At 63.3% G+C, this 21,462-nt stretch overlaps 5 protein-coding genes and 1 pseudogene across 12 annotated transcripts; 4 read left to right on the top strand and 2 right to left on the bottom strand.

Annotated features, from left to right (window-relative positions):
- The first annotated feature begins 331 nt into the window (after nucleotides 1–331).
- FBXL16 (F-box and leucine rich repeat protein 16) lies at nucleotides 332–3,471 on the top strand. Its single transcript, XM_061209450.1, has 5 exons — nucleotides 332–973; nucleotides 1,710–2,218; nucleotides 2,590–2,674; nucleotides 2,987–3,050; nucleotides 3,323–3,471. The coding sequence occupies exons 1-5, from the start codon at nucleotides 332–334 to the stop codon at nucleotides 3,469–3,471; spliced, it is 1,449 nt and encodes a 482-aa protein (XP_061065433.1).
- Nucleotides 3,472–6,548: 3,077 nt separating this feature from the next.
- On the top strand, nucleotides 6,549–11,908 carry WDR24 (WD repeat domain 24). The gene is made up of 8 exons (XM_061208046.1): nucleotides 6,549–7,659; nucleotides 8,853–9,030; nucleotides 9,179–9,851; nucleotides 10,380–10,498; nucleotides 10,577–10,698; nucleotides 10,792–10,896; nucleotides 10,983–11,323; nucleotides 11,498–11,908. The coding sequence occupies exons 1-8, from the start codon at nucleotides 7,179–7,181 to the stop codon at nucleotides 11,849–11,851; spliced, it is 2,373 nt and encodes a 790-aa protein (XP_061064029.1). The 5' UTR covers nucleotides 6,549–7,178; the 3' UTR covers nucleotides 11,852–11,908.
- A 239-nt stretch (nucleotides 11,909–12,147) lies between these two features.
- On the top strand, nucleotides 12,148–14,920 carry JMJD8 (jumonji domain containing 8). 6 transcript variants are annotated; one of them, XM_061208404.1, is made up of 9 exons: nucleotides 12,148–12,252; nucleotides 12,330–12,428; nucleotides 12,640–12,688; nucleotides 12,766–12,862; nucleotides 12,952–13,020; nucleotides 13,115–13,201; nucleotides 13,322–13,371; nucleotides 13,467–13,601; nucleotides 13,682–14,920. In XM_061208404.1, the coding sequence occupies exons 1-9, from the start codon at nucleotides 12,161–12,163 to the stop codon at nucleotides 13,760–13,762; spliced, it is 759 nt and encodes a 252-aa protein (XP_061064387.1). In that variant the 5' UTR covers nucleotides 12,148–12,160; the 3' UTR covers nucleotides 13,763–14,920. The 6 variants fall into 6 exon arrangements, with proteins under 6 accessions (XP_061064387.1, XP_061064386.1, XP_061064385.1 ...); XM_061208403.1 differs by having other exon boundaries at nucleotides 13,322–13,389; XM_061208402.1 differs by having other exon boundaries at nucleotides 13,115–13,234.
- On the bottom strand, nucleotides 13,811–16,225 carry STUB1 (STIP1 homology and U-box containing protein 1). Its single transcript, XM_061208400.1, has 7 exons — nucleotides 15,948–16,225; nucleotides 15,234–15,432; nucleotides 14,980–15,145; nucleotides 14,692–14,779; nucleotides 14,479–14,535; nucleotides 14,274–14,390; nucleotides 13,811–14,196 (listed from the first exon to the last, which is right to left on the bottom strand). Exons 1-7 carry the CDS (start codon nucleotides 16,104–16,106, stop codon nucleotides 14,071–14,073), a joined length of 912 nt encoding a protein of 303 aa, XP_061064383.1. The 5' UTR covers nucleotides 16,107–16,225; the 3' UTR covers nucleotides 13,811–14,070.
- A 127-nt stretch (nucleotides 16,226–16,352) lies between these two features.
- Nucleotides 16,353–17,809, top strand: LOC133103675 (uncharacterized; annotated as a pseudogene).
- Nucleotides 17,810–18,325: 516 nt separating this feature from the next.
- On the bottom strand, nucleotides 18,326–20,600 carry RHBDL1 (rhomboid like 1). Of its 3 annotated transcripts, none has more exons than XM_061209057.1 (8): nucleotides 20,513–20,600; nucleotides 19,902–20,063; nucleotides 19,465–19,689; nucleotides 19,232–19,380; nucleotides 18,991–19,103; nucleotides 18,816–18,916; nucleotides 18,672–18,732; nucleotides 18,326–18,597 (listed from the first exon to the last, which is right to left on the bottom strand). In XM_061209057.1, the coding sequence occupies exons 1-8, from the start codon at nucleotides 20,549–20,551 to the stop codon at nucleotides 18,326–18,328; spliced, it is 1,122 nt and encodes a 373-aa protein (XP_061065040.1). In that variant the 5' UTR covers nucleotides 20,552–20,600. The 3 variants fall into 3 exon arrangements, with proteins under 3 accessions (XP_061065040.1, XP_061065041.1, XP_061065042.1); XM_061209058.1 differs by having other exon boundaries at nucleotides 19,902–20,060; XM_061209059.1 differs by lacking the exon at nucleotides 19,465–19,689.
- Nucleotides 20,601–21,462: the final 862 nt, after the last annotated feature.

Here is a 21,462-nt window from a genome sequence, read left to right as displayed (position 1 = left end):
GTCATGGGCGAATGTCCCTCCATCTCTGTTCTGTCATCTGTACCTAGGTATCGAAAAGCTCTGTGAGTGGTATCGAAAAGCTCTGTGAGTGGGTGGAGGTTGAGCTCAGTGCATACAGTAGGTGCTCAAAGAGTGTCATGGTCATGACCAGCCCTGCCTTCCTGTAACTGCTCAGTCAGGGAGGGAGGGACTTACACTCAGATCCTTTCTGTTGGGTGGTTCTGGGAATGGCATGGGAGGGGACGACCATGGATGGAAAGGAGTCCAGTTCTGCCCTGGCAGCAGACTCACTACCCTCTCCTGGACCCTGTCTGCAGACCGAGCGAGGAAGATGTCGAGCCCGGGTGTCGACGGCGACCCCAAGCCTCCATGCTTGCCTCGCAATGGCCTGGTGAAGCTGCCAGGCCAGCCGAACGGCCTGGGCACAGCCAGCATCACCAAGGGCACGCCGGCTGCCAAGAACCGCCCCTGCCAGCCACCCCCGCCCACCCTCCCACCACCCAGCCTGGCTGCCCCGCCGCCCCGGGCTGCTCTGGCCGGGGGCTTGTGCCCCCAGGCAGGGCTCCCCCTTGGTGGACCAGCCTTAGCCCCAGTGCCCGGGCCCCCAGTAGAGCGGCCGCCACTGGCCACAGACGAGAAGATCCTCAATGGCCTCTTCTGGTACTTCTCAGCTTGCGAGAGGTGCGTGCTGGCCCAGGTGTGCAAGGCCTGGAGGCGTGTGCTCTACCAGCCCAAATTCTGGGCGGGCCTCACGCCTGTGCTGCACGCCAAGGAGCTCTACACAGTGCTGCCTGGAGGTGAGAAGGAGTTCGTGAACCTGCAGGGCTTCGCAGCACGTGGCTTTGAGGGTTTCTGCCTGGTCGGTGTCTCCGACCTGGACATCTGTGAGTTCATCGACAACTATGCCCTCTCCAAGAAGGGTGTCAAGGCCATGAGCCTCAAGCGCTCCACCATCACTGATGCCGGCCTGGAGGTGCGCACCACCACTGGCCCAGAAGGGCAGGGATGGGGGGCAGGGCCAGGCAGCAGCCACTCAGCATATGTGGGGGGAGTAGGAAGAAGCTTGGGCACACAAGCAGCAAAGCAGCCAAGGGTGGGGTCAGTGTCCTGAGGAGGAGTGTAGCTCTGGGGTGGGGGGAGCAGGCCTGGCTACATAATTTGGGGGACTAAAATGAAAATTTGGGTTCCTTGTTCAAAGATGACTAAGAATTTCAAGACAGCAACAGCAAAGCAGTCAATTAAATGCGAGGCCATGCATGCCCAAGAAGCTCACATTGGGTAGGGAGGATGCTGGAGGAGGTGGGAGGAACAGGGGCAAAGGTCAGAGGAGCAGCTGTGGAGGCAGCCCCTTCCCCAGGACCTGGACTCTAACATCACATCATTAACACCTATGGATGGCTCTGAGCACCTGCTCTGGCCAGGCCCTGGACTCCCAGGCCCCCTGTGCCCTGCCTCCTCTTTTAGATGTTGTTCAAGTGTAACGAACACACTGTAAAGTGCACTTGTCAGAATACAGCTTGATGCATGTTTACACCATATACACGCTCAAGAACACAGCTTCCTGCCCCTTGGCGGGCTCCTTCTGCCCTGTCTCCTACCATCCTCACCACGCCCTGGGGGAAGGGGCGTGTCTGGGGAAAATGTGGTAGGGTTGCACCCTGGCGAGGGGGAGGTCGGGGCCTCCTGACCCCGCGCCTGCCCGCCCTCAGGTGATGCTGGAGCAGATGCAGGGCGTGGTGCGCCTCGAGCTGTCAGGCTGCAACGACTTCACCGAAGCTGGGCTGTGGTCCAGCCTGAGCGCGCGCATCACCTCGCTGAGTGTGAGCGACTGCATCAACGTGGCCGACGACGCCATCGCGGCCATCTCTCAGCTGCTGCCCAACCTGGCTGAGCTGAGCTTGCAGGCCTACCACGTGACGGACACAGCACTGGCCTACTTCACGGCACGCCAGGGCCACAGCACGCACACGCTGCGCCTGCTCTCCTGCTGGGAGATCACCAACCACGGCGTGGTCAACGTGGTGCACAGCCTGCCCAACCTCACCGCACTCAGCCTCTCTGGCTGCTCCAAGGTCACCGACGATGGTGTCGAGCTTGTGGCCGAGAACCTGCGCAAGCTACGCAGCCTCGACCTCTCGTGGTGCCCACGCATCACCGACATGGCGCTCGAGTACGTGGCCTGCGACCTGCACCGCCTGGAGGAGCTCGTGCTGGACAGGTGTGCGCGTCCCCCACCCCGGGGCCATGGAGGGCGGGGCTGGGCGAGGCCTGCCGGACCTCTAAGCAGGGAGCCTAGTGGACTAGTGGACAGGCCTATAGCTAGAGTAGGGCTGCAGCAAGGGGGGGCGGGGCCCTCATAAGAGGCCTGCCTAGTGTGGGCTATAACGCGAGAGCAGGGCTGAGCTGTGTCCCCCCAGTAGGGAATACCACCGAGGGTTCAGGTGGGGGCGGAGCCTGGGTGGGGCGGGGCTATGGAAAGGGCGGGGCATGTTGGGGCAGGAGGGGAGTTCACGCCCGGGACACTTCGGGAAAAGGAGGAAGGGGTCGGGTGTTTTGAAGGTGGGCAGCCTCCTTCTGTTGCGACCACAGGTGTGTACGCATTACGGACACTGGCCTCAGCTATTTGTCCACCATGTCGTCCCTTCGCAGCCTCTACCTGCGATGGTGCTGCCAGGTATCAGCCCTCCATGCCTCCAGAGATTGGGGAGTAGGCAGGGGAGGTGGGAGGCACGGGGAAAGCCCCCACCCAGACAAGCCGCTGACCTGCACCCGGCCCGCTCAGATCCTGTAAGAAAGTCTGGGATCCCTCCACACCCAAGCGGCCGACGTAAGCGAAGCGCAGGGTCCCCAGGGCCTCACCGACTCCTTGGGGAGCTGAGAACCCCCGTTTTGAACCCACCCCCTGCCCCCTATGGCCTGACCCCAGGAGTGGGGCTCCCTCGGGGCGCGAACGGAAATAGTTAACTCGCCCCGCCTTCCCGCCCAGGTGCAGGACTTCGGGCTGAAGCACCTCCTGGCCATGAGGAGTTTGCGTCTCTTGTCTCTGGCAGGTGAGATCCCCCCCGCCCCTGCCGCCCTCCTGGACAGTGACCACCCACCCGCATTAGTCCGACTCCGCCAGCCCTGCCGGGTGCCCTGTGCAGACCCATACCTGGTGCTGACTCGCTGAGTCCCAAGTCCCAGTCAGAAGGCGGAGACGCCGGGCAAAGTTTAGCCCGGCCCAGTCCTGCCCGGCCCCCGAGCTCCCTCCCCCCCAGCCCCGCCCTCCGGAGCCGTCGGGCCGCGCCCACTCAGCCGCCGCCCCGCCTCCCGCCCGACGCAGGCTGCCCGCTGCTGACCGCCACAGGGCTGTCGGGCCTGGTGCAGCTGCAGGAGCTGGAGGAGCTGGAGCTGACCAACTGCCCTGGGGCTACCCCCGAGCTCTTCAAGTACTTTTCGCAGCACCTGCCCCGCTGCCTCGTCGTCGAGTAGCGCGGGGCCTCCCCGCCTCTCGGCCCCGCGCTCTCCTCCCGGCCCCGCCTCGAGCAGGGAGGGCGGTGGGCGGGCCAGCCCCGCACACGCACGCACCCTCGGGGAATTTGTGCATGCCCCTCGCACCCGCAACTGCACGCCCGCCCTCCACCACGCCACAGCCGCCGCCATCGTTTGCCCGCCCGCTGGGTGCGGGGGGCTGGGGCTCGGTCCTGCGGGCTCTTTGAGCTCGCCAGACGGCCGCCCCTACCGCCTTCCCCGCCACACCCCACTCTGTCTCCCCGCTGTCCCCCCCACCCCTGGCAGGGCCCAGGGGGATTGAGGGGAGCTGGGTCCCCCAGGACACAGGGGCCCGGAAGAGACCCCAGGGCTTCCCGCATCTTCCACTGCACCGCGCCTGGAGCCCTCCGAGGGGTACGAGGGGAAACAGGCTGCTGCCAAAGCCATGGCCCGCCCAGGAGCCCAAGTCCCACCCGCCCTTCCCCCACCTCATACCAGCCTGACCCCAGCGACCTCCCCTCTTCCTTGCCGCTGTGTGAGACAGGCCGTGCTCGCCCCACCCCCATCCACAGGCCTAAGGTCCTTGGGCCCTGGCCAGGCTAGGGCAGAATTGGATTAGGAGAGGGACCGCTGGGCTGACAGTGACCCTGGCATAATCAACATTAGCCCAGCTGGCTCCAGTCCACCTCAACCCAGGGGTGGTACAGCTACCCTGAGAGACCTGAAGCTGGAGCAACCATCAGGGCCTGCAGGCCTTGGGAGCAGTCCTGGGTGGACCCTGCCCCGCAGCCCCTGTAGCCAGCTGGGCCCAGGCCCCTCAGCATCACACTTCACCCAGGGCAGGTATCCGTCAGGTGGAAGCTGGAAAAGGGGGCCCCAGCCAGCGGCTCCGATCTTCCAGTGGCCAGCTCACCCTCAACACCCAGAGGAGGGAGGGCTCCTTTCTAGCCTCAACCCCCTCCCCAGCTTCCCAAACTTCTACCTGCCCACATGGGTTCACCGTGTTCTGTCCAATCCCAAGATATTGGGAGGTCCCAGGGGTGCTGGCACATCTTGGCAATTACTGAGGAGGGGGCTGGGACCCCTTTCCATCCCAACCTTGAGCCCCAGGATATACAGCACCCACATCCAATCTTGGGACACTCCCCCCACCCCCCATCCGGTTGGAAGAGAGTAACCAGTTTCCAGAGAGCCAGAGAGTGAGAGAGAGAGAGAAAGAGCGAGCGAGAGATGCTGTTGAAGAGAAACAGTTCAACAGCCCAAAGATTTCCCTGCCCCTGGAGCGCTGGCCAGAGGCTCCAGGGCTAAGGTGGTCAGGAGCCAGTTTCTTCAGCCCCTCCTCCCCACAGCTCCCTAGTGGGGAGGGGCAGCCGTCCATTTGTCCAAAGTATTAATGCAACTGAAGCTGTGATATTTCCAACGACTGTAGGAGGAAAAATTAGGGGGAGAGAGGAAAACAAAACCAACCAACCCCTAAAATCATTTTCTTATTGTACATACGACCTCATTCTCCTGTATATGCGGAAGATATAACCTTATATTTGGTAAGTGTTTCTTGTGCTATTTTATCACGTGACCTGTTTATAAAAATATATATTAAAAAAGTTGTAAAAACACATGTCTGAATTGGTTTCAGGTCATGACGCCATGGTGGGGGAAAGGTGTATCTGTCCTGAGTGGCCCAAGTCTGAATTTTTGTGCACCTCTCAACTCATCAGACTTACTGGTTCTTTCAACAAACGTGCAGAGGCTGGTAACACTGTGCCAGACTGGAAACCCAGCAGCGACCAACAGAAGGTCCCTAACCTCTCACTGCTTCAGGGGGGGGAGAGACACTAAAATCATTACACATAACATTCCCTCCAAAATATCTAGGATCTAGCCCATCCTTCAAGAAGGGCAAAAATGAGGCTTGTTTCATGCACAGGGTAACTAAGACTAGGAATGGGTCAGGGATATCCTAAAACGGGTCCGCAACACCCCCCCACCCCCGGCCGCAGAGCAGGAGGTGAGCAGCAGGCAAGCAAGCAAAGCTTCATCTGCCGCTCCCCATCGATTGCAGTACCACCTGAACCATCGCTCACATTACCGCCTGAACCTCCCCAGCCCCCACACCACGTCCGTGGAAAAATTGTCTTCCACGAAACTGGTCCCTGGTACCAAAAAGGTTGGGGTCCGCTGTCCTAAAAGATCACACAGTGCAGCACGGACAGACCAGGGCTCATACCCAGGAGAGAAAGTCAGGCTCACAGAGTCACTGATTGAGCCGAGTCACTTGTGTGAACAGGTCGGGTCAGGCACTCGAGCTCTCGGAGACAGAGACAGATGTGATCCCTGCCTGGTTGAGTTCACACTCGTGTGCAACAGATGATAACCAGTATACAAAGGAATGGGTTGTGACAAGCGCTGTGGAGGTGACAGTGACTGGAGAGGCCACGTTAGTTGGGGTGGCCAGGGAAGGCCTCTAAGAACGTGACATTTAAGCTGAACTCTGAAGGAGAAGAAGCCTTCTGGAGAGGACAGCGGGCGAAAACGTGCAATGGCCATGAGGCAGGCAAGAGCTTGCCCAGCTGGAAGAAGGGCTAGAAGCCGCCGTGGCTGGAGGTGCGCGGAGAGAGGAAGAGGCCGGGAGTCTGGGATTTACTCACAGCGCGGTGGGGACTTATGCGGGACCTTAGGCCGAAGAGTGGTACCTGACTGCTGTGCGGGGTTCAGATCAGGGGGAACGAGGAACTGAGGGAGAGCCGTTAGAAGGCTGCTCTTGGAGTCCCGGGGAGGGCGAGAAAGGAGGCGGAGACGATGGAGGGATTCAGGACTAGTTTAGGGATGCCTGGACTTGCTGATGGACCTTGGGGCAGAGATGAGCACTAGCATTAAAATACTACGATAAAAAAAAAAACACCACTCGAGGCGGAACCGGGGGAGCCCCTCGACCCTAGTTCTGGTCAACCCCTCCGCCTCCACCAGCGCAGCTCCCTGATCCGGAACTTTTGTGGTGTGGGCACCCGCCTCCGGCGACGGGCTGGCAGGAAAAGGACCACGTCCGGCGGGGGACGGGAAAGAGACGGGCTGCTTCCGGCGCGGCGGTTCCTCCCCGGCCCGGCAATTTTAGGAAATGGTTCGGGTGCTCTCGGAAGGAGAGACTTCTCCGTTCGGCTGGCTCTGTTCCCGCTGCCTCCGCTCCCCCGCAACCTCCGCGCCGCCATCCTCTCCTGCCTCCGGTCCCGCCAGACCCCCCCAGGCTCCTTAAACAGCTCGGTCCTTGAAGTCCCTCTGTGTCCCTCGCGCCTCTATAGCCTGTGTTCTCCGGGCTCCTCTATCCTGCCCCCCTTCCAGAGGCCGACTTGGCGGACGGTGGGGACCATCTGGCTTCCAGGGCGGGATTGACTGACCGAACGTCCAGTGACTATCCTAATCTGGCAGTTGTGGGGTTGGAGAGGTGGCCTGGCCTGGGACTGACCAGGTAGGGTCTTCCCCAGAAGTCAGACATGGGACTTACTGGCCTCAGGGCAGCTATGGCGCCTTCTGACTGCCCAGCCAGGGTGATGGAATTTGCCTGTCAGACTGACTGACTAATGGTGGACTGCCGTGGACTAAGCAGTTTTGGAGGAACCACCCAGGGTAAAGGCTCTGAACTGACAGGCCCCTACCCCCAGGTTGACCAGCCCTGCCAACTTCACTGACCTATCCCCACCACCCGTGCAGCCATGGAGAAGATGTCCCGCGTGACTACAGCCCTGGGTGGCAGCACGCTGACGGGCCGCACCATGCACTGCCACCTGGATGCACCAGCCAACGCCATCAGTGTGTGCCGTGACGCGGCCCAGGTGGTCGTGGCAGGCCGCAGCATCTTCAAGATCTATGCCATTGAGGAGGAGCAGTTTGTGGAGAAGCTGAACCTGCGTGTGGGCCGCAAGCCCTCACTCAACCTGAGCTGTGCAGATGTTGTTTGGCACCAGATGGACGAGAACCTGCTTGCCACGGCGGCGACCAATGGCGTCGTGGTCACCTGGAACCTGGGCCGGCCGTCCCGCAACAAGCAGGACCAGCTGTTTACGGAGCACAAACGCACGGTGAACAAAGTCTGCTTCCACCCCACTGAGGCCCACGTGCTGCTCAGTGGCTCCCAGGATGGCTTCATGAAGTGCTTCGACCTTCGCAGGAAGGACTCTGTCAGCACCTTCTCGGGTGAGGCCCTTGGAGGCGGGTCGGGCAGGTGTGCATCTCTGCAGGTGGCTGGCCTGTCTAGGCGGGTTGAGAAATGCTGTGTGCATCAAAGGCCCTCAGATGTGCTCTCAGAGGGCTTCCTGGAGGAGGAGCCAGCCGAGCTGGCACTGGAAGAGTGGGTGGAGGTGAGCAGGGAAGGGGCAGGGCAGGGGTAGGCCTGGTGGAAGTGTGAGGGGTACCTGGAGTGTGGTCACAGCTCTGATGCACTGATGGAGTCAGCAGGAGTCAAGGCTGGGTGTGGGATCAGGGAGAGAGCAGGGCCTGAGCAGATCCACAGCCCACCTGGGCAGCTGAGCAGAGGGTTTGTTTTGCTGTCTCCTCTTTCCGTGCCTCAGAGCTCCAGGCCACCTCACTGCACAAAGTCTACCTCCAGGGTCCTCAGCCCAGGGAAGCAGTGGGGAGTGGTGCACTGCCTGGTCTCCCCCCAGTTCTCTTCCCAGCAGGCCCAGCTCCCTGACAACCCCCCTTGAGCCAGCTCTCCCTTTTCACCTCGATGAGACCAAGTGAAGCACAGGGCAGAACCCAGAGAGAATCTGAGGGCCTCTTAAGACAGACCTTGAGCTACCTCTTCTGGGGAAAAGATGGATACTGCACTCAGAGGCTCTTGGTGCGGTGGTCCACAGGGGTGGACATGTACCTCAAGGTGTTCAGTGCTCTGGGGCTGACCTGGCGGCTCCAGCTCAAGGTGTAGGGACTGGGCAGATCCTGGGGCATCCCATCCATGCCTCCGTGGGCCTGAGGCCCCCGAAGGATCGTATTCGGCCCACTGAGGCCTCTGTTCACTCAGTGCTCTGATACCTGGTCCTGAAGCCGACCACAGCTTCGCCCAAGGACTGATGTCAGGTGCAGAATCCAGGGAAAATCGAGGTTCAGGGGTCTGTGTCAAAAACCACCCAATGTCTTGTGTCCCTCTCACCAGCCCAGGCTATTGTGTCTGCTCTGCCAGGCCTCTCCTCGCCCCTGTCCACCCTGGGCAGGCCTTGGCAGTATCTACTCCACCCTCTAGGCCTCCTGGCCTGTGCCACGGGCAGGCATGTGACACCAGTCCACATCCATTCCGAGGGATCCCCCTTGGTTGCTCTCCCTCCTGGAGTCCCTGTAGGCTACCCACCCCCCCACCCCCAACTCTCCCTCCACTGACGTCCTGTCCACAGGCCAGTCTGAGAGTGTGCGTGACGTCCAGTTCAGCATCCGGGACTACTTCACCTTCGCCTCCACCTTTGAGAACGGCAACGTGCAGCTCTGGGACATTCGGCGGCCCGACCGCTGTGAGAGAATGTTCACGGCCCACAATGGGCCTGTCTTCTGCTGCGACTGGCACCCCGAGGACAGGTGTGGGGTGGGGTGGGGGCCGGGGCAATGGGGCAAGATGGGTGGGGCTTATGGAAGGGCTCCCTCACTGCCTCAAGACCTGTGAGACAGAGTGGGGAGCCCTCCCACCCCAAAAGAGGTCACTGAGGACCTCACGGGCCTTCCACAGGGGCTGGTTGGCCACAGGTGGGCGTGACAAGATGGTAAAGGTCTGGGACATGACCACACACCGCGCTAAGGAGGTGCACTGCGTGCAAACCATTGCATCCGTGGCCAGAGTCAAGTGGCGGCCTGAGTGCCGCCACCACCTAGCTACGTGCTCCATGATGGTGGACCACAACATCTACGTGTGGGACGTGCGCCGGCCTTTTGTGCCAGCTGCCATGTTTGAGGAGCACCGCGATGTCACAACAGGCATTGCCTGGCGCCACCCGCACGATCCCTCCTTCCTGCTCTCCGGCTCCAAGGACAGCACCCTATGCCAGCACCTGTTCCGTGATGCCAGCCAGCCTGTTGAGCGCGCCAACCCTGAGGGCCTCTGCTATGGCCTCTTTGGGGATCTGGCCTTCGCAGCCAAGGAGAGCCTAGTGGCCACTGAGTCGGGGCGCAAGCCCTACACTGGGGATCGGCGCCACCCAATTTTCTTCAAGCGCAAGTTGGACCCTGCCGAGCCCTTCTCAGGCCTCGCCTCCAGTGCCCTCAGTGTCTTTGAGATGGAGCCTGGCAGCAGTAGCATGAGCTGGTTCGTGGACACGGCTGAGCGTTATGCCCTGGCTGGCCGGCCACTGGCCGAGCTTTGTGACCACAATGCGAAAGTGGCTCGGGACCTTGGCCGCAACCAGGTACATAGGGCTGGGCTGAGGGCCATGACCTTGGTGCAGGGTCAGGGAGCTCCTCTGACTGCTGCGCCCAGACCCTGCCCTGAGTTCAGTGCTCAGTTCTGGTTGAGGTCACCACCGGCTCTTGCCCCAGTAACTAAGGGTGTCCAGAGCCCCAAGTGGGCCAGATGCCAGTGCCATTCCTGGGATGCAGGTCTGGGGTGCTGTGGGGCTGGAGCTCCCTCTTCTGGCTTATCCTTGCTTTTAGACTTTCTGAGGTGTCCAGCCCTACAGAGAAGACCCACGTTGCCTCGCTTATCATCTCCCGGGGACCCCAGGCTCATTTCCATGTTTCTTTCTGTGCCTCTACAGGATCGAGGCTAGGGTTTTTGTCTTTCCATGGGCATCGGTTTCCCACCTGGGGCGGGCCAGGACATTGGGTCCCTGGGGCAGCTGAAAGCTGAGGGTTTGTGGTTCCATCCAGGCAGAGGGGGGCCTGCACGGGGCGCCAGGGACCCAGGACCCCCGTGAGTGACCAGTGCCCACCCCTAGGTGGCGCAGACGTGGACCATGCTACGGATCATCTACTGTAGTCCTGGCCTGGTGCCCACCACCAGCCTCAACCACAGCGTGGGCAAGGGCAGCTCCTGTGGCCTGCCACTCATGAACAGGTAGACACCTGGGGGTGGCTTTCCCCAGAGGGTGGGATTGTTGGGGCCCACCCATCCATCGGCCTTCCCTGTCTCCAGTTTCAATCTAAAGGATATGGCCCCAGGGCTGGGCAGTGAGACTCGGCTGGACCGCAGCAAGGGTGACGCACGGAGTGACACAGTGTTGCTGGACTCCTCAGCCACGCTTATCACCAACGAAGGTAGGCTGGGAGCAGACGCAGGGCATTCATGGGAGTGGGACTGGGGCCTCCCAGAGTGAGCTGGCCCTGCAACGCTCTCCCTCCCTCGGGCAGATAACGAGGAGACCGAGGGCAGCGACGTGCCTGCCGATTACTTGCTGGGCGATGTGGAAGGTGAGGATGACGAGCTGTACCTGCTGGACCCGGAACACGCTCACTGTAAGTGGGGGCTTGGGGAGGGGTGGGGCCAGGAGGCGGGGCCAGAGGCTCATACCCTGCCTACCCCCCCCTTCCCTGCATCGCAGCCGAGGAGCCCGAGTATGTGCTGCCCCAGGAAGCCTTCCCACTGCGCCACGAGATTGTGGACACCCCACCCGGGCCTGAGCACCTGCAAGACAAGGCCGACTCGCCCCATGTGAGTGGCAATGAGGCAGATGCAGCCTCCCTGGTGCCTGTGGACTCTTCCTTCTCACTCATCTCCGTCTCACACGCACTGTACGACAGCCGCCTGCCGCCTGACTTCTTCAGTGCCCTGGTGTGCGACATGCTGCGCTTCTACGCGGAGCAGGGCGACGTGCAGATGGCCGTGTCCGTGCTCATTGTGCTGGGTGAACGCGTGCGCAAAGACATCGACGAGCAGACCCAGGTGGGTGACAGGGTCTGGGGGGTCTCCCTGGAGCAGCTGCCACCCCCAGGACTACCCCTGCACGCCCCACCTGCACCCGCCCCTCTGTCTGTGCCCAGCACACTTGGGGGAAGCTCCTCAGTGTGCCGGAAACCCTGGTCTCTTACCTCCTTCCTCCCCTCCCTGCACCACCAGGAGCACTGGTACACGTCCTACATCGATCTGCTGCAGCGCTTCTGCCTCTGGAATGTGTCCAACCAGGTGGTCAAGCTCAGCACGAGCCGTGCCATCAGCTGCCTCAACCAGGCCTCCACCACCCTGCACGTCAACTGCAGTCACTGCAAGCGGCCCATGAGCAGCCGGGGCTGGGTCTGCGACAGGTGCCACCACTGTGCCAGCATGTGTGCCGTCTGCCACCACGTGGTCAAGGGTCTGTTCGTGTGGTGCCAGGGCTGCAGTCACGGCGGCCACCTGCAGCACATCATGAAGTGGCTGGAGGGCAGCTCCCACTGCCCCGCCGGCTGCGGCCACCTGTGCGAGTACTCCTGACCCGCCTGCCGGACCCGGATGGGTGTGCGGGGCTTGTGAACCAAATAAAGGAAGCGGGAGACGTATTCTGAGGCTGCCTGTCACCCGGTCGCGTCGCTTACGGTTCAGTCCCCGCGCGGGCGACTCTGGTGGGCGGGTGGCAGTGTGTCCACGGGAGCTGGCAGCAGCCAATAGCAGCTCTTGGTGCGACCTTCGTCCCGCCTTCCGGAAGTGCCCCCTCTTTCCAGGACGGGCCAAAGGAAGCCGCTTCCGGGAGCCGGCCTGTTGCCACGACGACGGAGCTCCCGGCATGCCTCGCGGCGGCGGGCTATGGCGTTGGGGGTGCGGCTACTCCTGTTGCTCGCGCTCTGGAGGCTGGCGGTTTCGGCCCGGAGTCTCCGGGAGGCAGGCGACGGAGGGTGGTGAGCGGCGCCGGGCGGCAGGGCGGAGCGGGGCGCGCGGCGGGGCGGCCAAGGGCACTGACCAGCTGTGTCGGCAGGCGGCGGCCCGGGCCAGGGGCGCCGGCGGCCGTGGCAGAGGAGGAACGCTGCACCGTAGAGCGCCGGGCCGACCTCAGCTACGCCGAGTTCGTGCAGCGGTAAGTGCGTCCTCTTGTGTGGCCACACCTCCCACGCCCGAAAACCCTGGGGCTCCGTCACCCTGCATCGCTGAGGCCGCACACTGGTCGCCGGCCCGTCCTCCCGGACCTCCTTAGGCCGCTTCCCCTTGAGCTCGTGAGAACGCGCGTGGGCGGGAGCGGAGGATGGGCGCGGGTCAGACTGAGGCCGTGATTCCGCCTTTTCTTCTAGCTACGCCTTTTCCAGACCTGTCATTCTGCAGGGGCTCACAGACAACTCGGTGAGTGCTCACGCCCCTCGCGACCACCACTCGCCCGTGCTGAGCTTGGCCCCTGAGTATTTTCCCCGCCCCCGCAGAGGTTCCGGGACCTGTGCTCCCGTCAAAGGCTGCTGGCCTTGTTTGGGGACAGCGTGGTCCGGTTGAGCACTGCCAACACCTACTCCTACCAGAAAGGTGAGCTGCCCCACCCTGCAGCCCAGCCTGCTTGCCAGCATCCTGAAGGCAGCACCAACCAGTCCTGACCAACCCCTTTCAAACTGCAGTGGACCTGCCCTTTCAGGAGTATGTGGAGCAGATGCTGCACCCCCAGGACCCCTTCTCCATGGGCAATGGTGAGCCAGACGGGTGGCCATGGGGTGGGGTGGGGTGATTTAGGAGTACCCAGGTGCCAAGATCTCTGCATTCTCCTGTGTTTTCTGCTGTCAGACACCCTGTACTTCTTTGGGGACAATAACTTCACCGAATGGGCATCACTCTTTCGGCACTACTCTCCACCTCCATTCAGCCTGCTAGGTACCATTCCTGCTTATAGTTTTGGAATTGCAGGTGGGTGCCCTGCAGGACCAGGGGACTTGGGAACTGGGTGGGGGAGGATTAGGCTTGGTAACCAGCTGTTCATAACTCACCCCACAGGTGCCGGCTCTGGGGTGCCCTTCCACTGGCACGGGCCCGGGTTCTCAGAGGTGATCTATGGCCGAAAGGTCAGCACAGGGTGGGGCTGAGACTTTGGGTTCACTGACCACAGCACAAAGAGTGACCTTGTTGCTCCCACCCTCAGCGCTGGTTCCTGTACCCTCCCGCAAAGACACCTGAATTCCACCCCAACAAGACCACACTGGCCTGGCTCCGGGACACATACCCGGCCCTGGCACTATCTGCACGGCCCCTGGAATGCACCATCCACGCTGGTGAGGTCAGTGGCTGGCAGACAGGGGCCAGGTTGGGCTGGGCCAAGGGCCCCCAACCAATCCCTGTGTCCCCCCCCACTCCCAGGTGCTGTATTTCCCTGACCGATGGTGGCACGCCACACTCAACCTCGACACCAGTGTCTTCATCTCTACCTTTCTCAGCTAGCCAAAGGGGGTGGCTGGGGAGCCCGTCGCACACCAGCACATGCCCCTATAGTGCTCACAGATTTTATTACAGGGACAGAGGTGGCAGTGGCAGCCTCAGCCCAGCCCACTCTCACCCGCTGTTTCTGGCCCAGAAGGGGGATGGGGGAGGCTCATGACCCAGCAGAACTGATGGGGGTGGGCTTGGGGACACCAGGATAGGGATCTAGGGACACAAACTATGTACAGCGGCTAGAGACTACTGCCCAAGGCCCTCCTGAGCCAGGGTACCGGGCAAGGCGGGTGAGTGGCTCACACACCCGCCCTGCCTTAGTAGTCCTCCACCCAGCCATTCTCGGAGATGAATGCGTCAATGACCTCTTTCATGGCCAGGTTGGGGATGAGCTGTTCCTGGGTCAGGGGGCTCCGAGTCACAGGGTCAAAATGGCCCACACGCTGCAGTGACAACAGAATCAGAATTAGGAGGTGCTCAGTGGGTGTGGGTCCTGCTCCCAACTCCCATGGGCCCTCACCTGCAGGTGCTCCTCAATGTCCTTGCGGTCGTAGGTGATACCACTGGGTGTGATGCAGGGCTCCCGCATCAGCTCAAAGCTGATCTTGCCACACAGGTAGTCGGGTATATCTCGCTTCTGCAGCACACAGGGTCAGGTCAGGGGCTGGGAAGGGGCACTGCTCCGACTCCTGCCACCCACAGGCCCCAGAAGACAGACAGCTCACCTTTCTCTTCTCGTCTACCTGGGAGAAGAGCTCATCCATGTCTGCCAAGTACTTGTCCTGCAAAGAACCAAGCAGCTATATGTGGGCCTGACACCCCATCTCCCTTCCCCAGGCACCGAAACACACAGACCCAGCAGGAGCCAGGGGCACCTCACGTCCGTCACACGCATGCAAATACACACAGGACCCACACTTGGGCTGGGGCACCCTCACATGCTTGGCCTCAATGCAGGCCTGCTGGGCCCGGAGGTGGCCATCGTCCTCGTCACCCTCATGGTTCCGCTGACACTCTTCCAGCTCCCTGGAGGTTGACCAAAAGCTGATCAGAGATGGGTCTGGCCAGGAGGTCAGACTCCACTCCAATCTTAGGCTCATTCAGGCCTTACTTCCCTCCATCTCCTGCGTGCCAGAGTTGGCCTTCAATAAATGGTTGTGTTCACGACTCAGAGTTAACCTAAAGGTGGTGACTTCCGGGGGGCACCTATCATCACCACAGCCCACCTCTCACGCTCGGCCACAATGAGCTGTGTGAGGTAAGAGTGCAGCTCGTTCTCCTGGTGGATGCGCCGCTCCTCAATGCTGTTCCAGCGCTTCTTCTTCGCGATGCGCAGGGCACTGGGGATGTCATCCCCAAAGTTGAGCCGCTGCTCCTTGGCCAGGTTGTAAGCTGGAGGAATAGAGGATTCGGATAAACCTCCAGCCAGTCCACCCGCCTGGTCCCAGGCACCCTGGCACCAGCCAGCCTGTGAGCCCACCTCGCTGCAGGTTGGCAATAGCCTCATCATAGCTCTCCATCTCCAACTGGCATTGCCCCAGGAAGAAGTGTGCCTTCACAGACTGCCCGTCCAGCTCCAGGGCGCGCCGGCAGTCAGCCAGGGCTTGCTCATGCTGCTGCATCTTCAGGTAGCACAGTGCTCGGTTGGTGTAATACACCGCCACCAAGGGATTCCGGGTCTGGAGAACAAGGGCAGACCAGCCAGCATGAGGGAGTGAGCTCAGCCTACCCCCTCTGTCCCAGCTTGAAGCCCATAGCTGGAATCAAGGCACTACAGGTTTCTCAGCTTCCAAGCCTCTGGGTTCTGAGAGAGGGTGGAGCCTACCTGAGCCCACCCTCTGGACTCCAGTGAGTCTTGTGAAGGTAGCTTTTCCAGATCTGTGGAAATCACCAGCTTTGGGCTTGGACTCCTCAAGGGGCAAGGGTCCCTGGCCCCCAGCCGAGTGGGCCTCAAGCACGCTGAAGCTCCCACCCGCCACAGTTCTCTGGCAACCAGCACTGGCTCGGGAGCCGTGGCCTTGGCCTCTTTGGAATAAGATCATCACTGAGTTCTCAGAGCCCAAGCACCACCCCCTCCGAAAGTCGGGCGGGGCGGCCAGACAGGGGCTCCGGGGAGGACGCGGAGGCGAAGCCGCAGCCCGGCCCCTCCCCTGGCTCGGACGCCGGCCCCCTCCCGCGGCGCGGGCGCACTCACGATGGCGCGGCCATAGCAGGCCGCCGCCTCCGGGTACTTGCGGCCCACGAAGAGCCGGTTGCCCTGCTCCTTGAGCTCCTGCGCGCTCGGGCTCTTTTCCGGGCTGCCGCCGCCGGCGCTCAGCCGCGCGCCGCCCTCCTTCTCCTCCTTGCCCTTCATGGCGCCGCGCGGCACGGCCTGGGCTCCGCTCCCAGGCTCCGCGCCGGGCCCGCCCTACGCCCGCAGCCCGAGCCCGCGATCCGCTCGGGCCCGGTCCAGCGCTCCGCCACCGGAACTTCCGGCCGTGCAGGTGGGCGGGGCCAGCGGGAAGGACGGCCTGCGGGCGGGCGGGGCCGCGCGTGCACCAGACGCGAGGCGGGGGCGGAGGCGGGGGCGGAGGCGGGGGCGGAGGCGGGGGCGGAGCAGGCGGGAGAGCATGCGCTCGCGGCGACGCGACGCGCGGCGTTTGAGGCCTGAGAAGCGCTGAGGTCGTCGGGGCAGGAGCCCGCTCGGGCGCTCCGACGCCCCGGCCCCGAGGCTCCGCCCCGGCGCGTGGGGATGGCGGCTGCCCGCGAGCTCTGGGGCTGTGAGGACCCGAGCAGCTGAGCCGCTGTCCTGGGGTGCCACCGGGAAGTGCTGCGGGCGCGCGCGAGCCTCCAGGGGCGGCTGGAAACCCTGGAGCGATGGTAGGGCGGTGGGGACATCGGGCGGGCGGGCCGACCCCCGTGGCTCGGACTCCCCGTCACCGCCCTTCCCCAGGTATCGAGAGGAGTTGCCCGCGGCCATCGAGGGCCGGGCGGAGAAGCACGTGACACGCGACGAGCTGGAGCAGCTGTTGGCGTGGAAACTGGCGGTGAGGAGCTTTCCACGTGGGGGACGGAGCCTTCCGGGGCGGGACGTAGCGCCGTGGGCGTGGCTTCCTCCTGGGGGCGGGCCCTCGCGCCTTGGGGCGGGGCCCCTAGCGAGGTCCACCAGCCGTGACCCCAGACCCGACCTGGCCACCGAGGGGCCGCTTTCGGCCGCGCCTGCAGCGGCTCGTGACTGCCAACTCCCCGGAGCTGGTGGTGCAGCGCTCGGCTGCCGCCTTCCGCCTCCTGCCAGTCGTGAACGCAGCGGTCACGGAATTGTGCGCCCTCCGGGGCGTGGGCCCGGCTATCGCCTCGCGTTAGTAGGGAGAGCTGGGCGTCCCCCCGGCGAGGTCGTGGGCGGGACCTGGCGTGTTAGTGGCCTTATCTGTGAAATGGCCAAATGGCCAGATACGTGACACCGAGAGTTGTTGGGAATGGCAGCCCCACGCCAAGGTGGGGCTGAGTGCTGTCCATTTACTTCCCGCGGCGGTCCTGGCTGCCAGAGCTCTCGAGGTAGCAGCCTTCATGTCTGAGGAGGCAGTGGCCGCAGTGCCCGGTCTGCCAGCCCTGCAGTACACCCTGAAGCACTAACTCCTCTACCTGGGCCGGGTGCAGGAGCGTGCCACAGCCTGGAGCCAAGGTGCAGTCTGTTGGCGGCCAGGGAGGGCATCCAGGACTCTGGTCAGGGTGATGAGCAGAGTTATCCAGCAGGGTAGGGTGACTGGTGCCCCTGAGCCCCAGACTCCCTCTGCCCCTCCCCAGGCAGTGCCTCAGGCTGTGGACCCCTTAACCGTGTGGAGACAGCACTGTGGATCTGGGCTGTAGGGCAGAAGCTGTGCCCTGACCTGCTGCCTGACCTCGGTCCCAGCCTGGCCACCCCTGAGGACACCAGGCCAGCCAAGAAGCACAGGACCCACACCTACTGACTTGGTTGTGGCCCAGGGCTTGCACACCTATCCTGTGATCTCAGGCCACAAGTCTTTGGACAGGGGGCTGGCTGCTGTAGGAGCTCAATAAATGCTTGCTGAACTCAAACCTGACTATGAGGCCCATGACCCCTCCCCAGGGGCTCCCGTCTCCCATACAGAGACAGCTCATGCTGGGTGCAGAAAAGCAAGGGGGAAGCCCAGGCTGCTGCTTGTGTGGAGGGAAGGGCCCTCACAGTTTGATCAGTGAGTTGGGGGGAGACCAGCCCAGCCCGCAGTGCCCCAGTACAGCCACCTGGTGCTGTGTAAAATATTTATTCATTCTCCAAAAAGGCTCAGACTGCAAGTCTCATGGGAGAGGCCAGGGCAGGGTCTCCTCTGGGGCCACCCTTGGGGACCTCCACCACTCAGCCCAGTCCAGCAGTCCTATCCCTCCAGGCCTGGGAGGGGGCGGCCAGGGCTGGTGTAAGGCTTGGCCTGGAGTCAGTGGGCCACAGGGGCCACCTGCCCCCACCAGGAAGAAGCAGTCTCAAGACATACATTCATAGAGGACGAACATGCAGGCCTGCCTAGTGGCTGGCCCACAGATGCTGCGCCCTGGCTGGTGTGGCCCTGGGAACTCTTGTCAGGGTGGCGGGGGAATGTGGGCACCCAGCAGGTCGTAGGCAAAGATGTTCCAGAAGATGGCGAAGAGCAAGAAGGTGCCATAGGCAAGCAGCACCACCCACCAGCCACACTGGTCTCGCAGGCGCTCCTCGTAGCTGCGCAGGATGGTCAGGCCCATGCTGACACCCACCACTGCGCCCGCCAGGTGTGCCATGAAGCTGGGCTGTGGGCCCGAGGCAGGCAGTGGCGGGGAGAAGCGCAGCCACACGGCCCGGCCCACCTCGGAGCTCACTACAGAGGGAGGCAGCAGGTGAGAGGCACCCTAGCCATAGGCTGAGGCCCCTCCACCCTGGCTCCCTACTTACTGCACACCAGGGCCAGCACCATCCTCAGCAGCTTGTAGGGACATCTCATCCCAGCCCAGTTCTGATGGGGTGTGAATAAAAAAGGCTGTGAGGGAGGCCTTATGCGCCCCTCCCCGCACCCCGCCACAGGGGCTGCCCCGTTACCATGACGACATTGGCCAGGTGTGCAGAGCACAGGGCGTAGACCCCGCCGGAGCCCCCCACCACAGGGGCCCGCATGTCAGTAATGGAGACGGTCAGGGAGCCTGTGTGAGCAAGGGGAGAGCCGTGAGGGTGAGGCCCACCAGTGAGGTGGCCAGGGCGCACGCACCTGCCTCACCTGCCAGCACACCAGCCAGGTAGAGCAGGCTGATGCGGAGCAGGCCATGCACCATCTCCAGGGGCACCCCGATCATCAGCTGCAGGAGTGCGTTGAACCCCAGCTGCTCCAGCCTGGCCGTATGGGGCAAATGGGTGTGAAGGGTGAGGTCCGCCAGGGGGCTACCAGCCCCCTGCCCCCACCTCGAGAGGCTGAGCCCTCCCGATCCAATCTGAGGGGTGCCAGAGGTGGGCCCACTCACCCAACGTGCATGAACATGTAGGTGAGAAAGCGCCAGGCCCGAGCACGGTGGCCGGGGTGGTATACAAGGGGGCTTTTCATGTACTCAGGGTGGTAGGTCTGCAGCACCCACTTGTTGAGACGGGCTCCGTAGCACAGGAACACGATGATCTGGGAGGGACAAGCGTTGGGGCCAGGCAAGACCAGGGATGAGGGAGGCTCCCGGGGTGGTGGGCAGTGGACGGGCAGGCCCACCTGGGCGAGGGTGACCGAAGCCATAAACACGGGGGGTGGGCAGCTGCGGTGCCGGTAGAAGTACCAGTGGCGGTCCACCTCTCGGGGCAGGATCTCGTAGGCCACGTAGCGCACGAACCGCTTGTAGACACCCAGGCCTGGCTCGTCCAGCAGCCCATCCTGGGGCAGTGCCCGCTGTCCATTGGCGATGGCCCGCTTGAAGCTGCTTGAGCGCTTGCTGCTGATCTGGGGGGCGGGGCCTAGGCATAGGCCACCATACTCCCCCCATGGCCGCCCCTCCTGAGTGGTCCACCCAGCTCGTCACAGGGTCTGAGGCCCTGCCCCATGGCTATAGCCCTCCCCGATGGGAAGGGCAGGGAGGAGGGGCCGCCTGCCCAACCCACTCCAGCCAGGGCACTGCGCCCACACCCCAGCTGCCCACCCACTGTGGCACTGACCAGGTCCACCAGCTCCTGGTAGCAGACCTGCCCCTGCTCGTTGCTCTGGGCCAGGGCCACCAGCATGTCCAGTTTGGCCGGGTCCAGGGGCAGCTCATGGCGGTGCACCAGGCCAGTGAAGGTGTCCGCACCGATGAAGCCTGTGTTCTCAGGGTCCAGCTGCTGGGGTCGGGGGGGGCCAGCGGCCAAGGTCTGAGGGTGGGCCGAGCCCCACGACCACAGGGCTGAGCCACGTCAGGAGGGAGAGGCAGGCTCCGAGCATCCTGGGTCTAGGCCCCTGTGCCCACATGGTCCCAGGAGCTAGCTGTAGGCACCGGTACCTAGGTCCCCGGCCTCCAGCTCCGCTAGCTCTCCAAGCGGTCTCCCCACCTCATTTCTGCCTTGCCCATCCTGGAAGGGTAGGGCCAAGGTCTGAGGGCAATCACCAACCCTCTTGCCCCTCCCCAAGCGCCCTAGTCTGGCTCGCCCTTCCCTGGGGTCTCGTGCAGGGGACCAAGGTCGTGCAGGGAAGGGGCTGCGCTGAGGGTCTCAGAGCTCCGTCCCCCCGGCCCACCCAAGGGCGGAGGGCCGGCAACGGGGGCGGTGCCGGCGCCCCGCACCTCTCCACGCACCTGCTCCTGGATAAGCTGCAGCAGCGAGCTCCTGTCCATAGAGCCAGGCCGGGCCGGGGGCCGGGGGCCGGGGGCCGGGGTCGGCGGCCGCGGCCGGGAGGGGCTTCTCTGCGGACTACTCCGCTCCGCCCCGGCCCTCCGGCTCCGCCCACTCCGCTCGGCGCCGCGTCACGGAGCCGCCCGCCCCCGCCGCACACGCCGCCGCTGCCAGCCCAGCCACTCGCGGTCGGGACACGCGCGCGCCCCGCACGCGGACGTGCCCGGGCAAGAACGGCGCGGGGCGCTTGGCTCCAGTGCCGGCGCCCCCGCCCCCCACGGGCTGCAGCTGTTCGTACCGCGGGGCAGCAGCCGGGAAACTGAGTCACGCGCGGCACGCAAGCCGCTTCTGCGCGCACCCCTTTGCCCCGGGCTGGGCCTCAGCGCCGATGCCACCTCCTCGGGGAAGGCTTCAGGGAACAACCCACTGCTGGGGACTCCCCCCGCCGGGCTCCCTGAAGTCACCTCCCTCCCTGCGAGACATGCTTGCCCGTCCTGGCAACAAGAAGGCTCCACGGCCCCAGGGGCGAGCACTGAAGCCAACAGGGCAACTAGCAGGGTTGAGGGAGGTCCCTGCAGCAGGCCCTGCTCAGTGGGTGGGGACCAACACAACTTGGGCTGGAGGTTCCTGACTACTCCTGTGGCCACAGTGCTAAACTGACCCATGGACATGGGGGTGGGGAGAGCCCCCAATGGACAAGGCCGCAGCTGGGATGGAGAGGAGCCCTACTTCCCAGGGAGGACAGGTAGACCCCCTACAATAAGGAAGGTGACAGGCTATGGGAATGTGCAACCATAGCAACCCCTGACAGCACCACTCAGAACACCTGTGCAGCTGAGCCTCAGGACAGATGCAGCAACTAGAAGTAGCATCCTGCCCTGCCCAGCTTTAGTAAGAACTGCACCAGGGGTCC

This window comes from Eubalaena glacialis, chromosome 13, assembly GCF_028564815.1.
Source record: "Eubalaena glacialis isolate mEubGla1 chromosome 13, mEubGla1.1.hap2.+ XY, whole genome shotgun sequence".
NCBI lineage: Eukaryota > Metazoa > Chordata > Mammalia > Artiodactyla > Balaenidae > Eubalaena > Eubalaena glacialis.
Note: the sequence above shows the minus strand (reverse complement) of the source record. Positions and strands in the feature narration are given on the sequence as shown.

What these genes read in the sequence shown, in the direction of transcription:
- FBXL16 (XM_061209450.1), top strand. Translation starts at nt 332, where the DNA reads ATGTCGAGCCCGGGTGTCGACGGCGACCCCAAGCCTCCATGCTTGCCT. An exon ending in ACCTGCGATGGTGCTGCCAG is followed by an intron (nt 2,675 to 2,986) that starts GTATCAGCCCTC and finishes CTTCCCGCCCAG; the next exon opens with GTGCAGGACTTCGGGCTGAA. An exon ending in GCGTCTCTTGTCTCTGGCAG is followed by an intron (nt 3,051 to 3,322) that starts GTGAGATCCCCC and finishes CGCCCGACGCAG; the next exon opens with GCTGCCCGCTGCTGACCGCC.
- WDR24 (XM_061208046.1), top strand. Translation starts at nt 7,179, where the DNA reads ATGGAGAAGATGTCCCGCGTGACTACAGCCCTGGGTGGCAGCACGCTG. An exon ending in GGACCCGGAACACGCTCACT is followed by an intron (nt 10,897 to 10,982) that starts GTAAGTGGGGGC and finishes CCTGCATCGCAG; the next exon opens with CCGAGGAGCCCGAGTATGTG. An exon ending in ACATCGACGAGCAGACCCAG is followed by an intron (nt 11,324 to 11,497) that starts GTGGGTGACAGG and finishes CTGCACCACCAG; the next exon opens with GAGCACTGGTACACGTCCTA.
- JMJD8 (XM_061208401.1), top strand. Translation starts at nt 12,161, where the DNA reads ATGGCGTTGGGGGTGCGGCTACTCCTGTTGCTCGCGCTCTGGAGGCTG. An exon ending in GAGGCAGGCGACGGAGGGTG is followed by an intron (nt 12,253 to 12,329) that starts GTGAGCGGCGCC and finishes CTGTGTCGGCAG; the next exon opens with GCGGCGGCCCGGGCCAGGGG. An exon ending in AGGTGATCTATGGCCGAAAG is followed by an intron (nt 13,390 to 13,466) that starts GTCAGCACAGGG and finishes TCCCACCCTCAG; the next exon opens with CGCTGGTTCCTGTACCCTCC.
- STUB1 (XM_061208400.1), bottom strand. Translation starts at nt 16,106, where the DNA reads ATGAAGGGCAAGGAGGAGAAGGAGGGCGGCGCGCGGCTGAGCGCCGGC. An exon ending in ATTGTGGCCGAGCGTGAGAG is followed by an intron (nt 14,780 to 14,979) that starts GTGGGCTGTGGT and finishes GTCAACCTCCAG; the next exon opens with GGAGCTGGAAGAGTGTCAGC. An exon ending in CCTGCATTGAGGCCAAGCAT is followed by an intron (nt 14,536 to 14,691) that starts GTGAGGGTGCCC and finishes GGTTCTTTGCAG; the next exon opens with GACAAGTACTTGGCAGACAT.
- RHBDL1 (XM_061209057.1), bottom strand. Translation starts at nt 20,551, where the DNA reads ATGGACAGGAGCTCGCTGCTGCAGCTTATCCAGGAGCAG. An exon ending in ACCAGGAGCTGGTGGACCTG is followed by an intron (nt 19,690 to 19,901) that starts GTCAGTGCCACA and finishes CCCGCCCCCCAG; the next exon opens with ATCAGCAGCAAGCGCTCAAG. An exon ending in GGTGCTGGCCCTGGTGTGCA is followed by an intron (nt 18,598 to 18,671) that starts GTAAGTAGGGAG and finishes CTCCCTCTGTAG; the next exon opens with TGAGCTCCGAGGTGGGCCGG.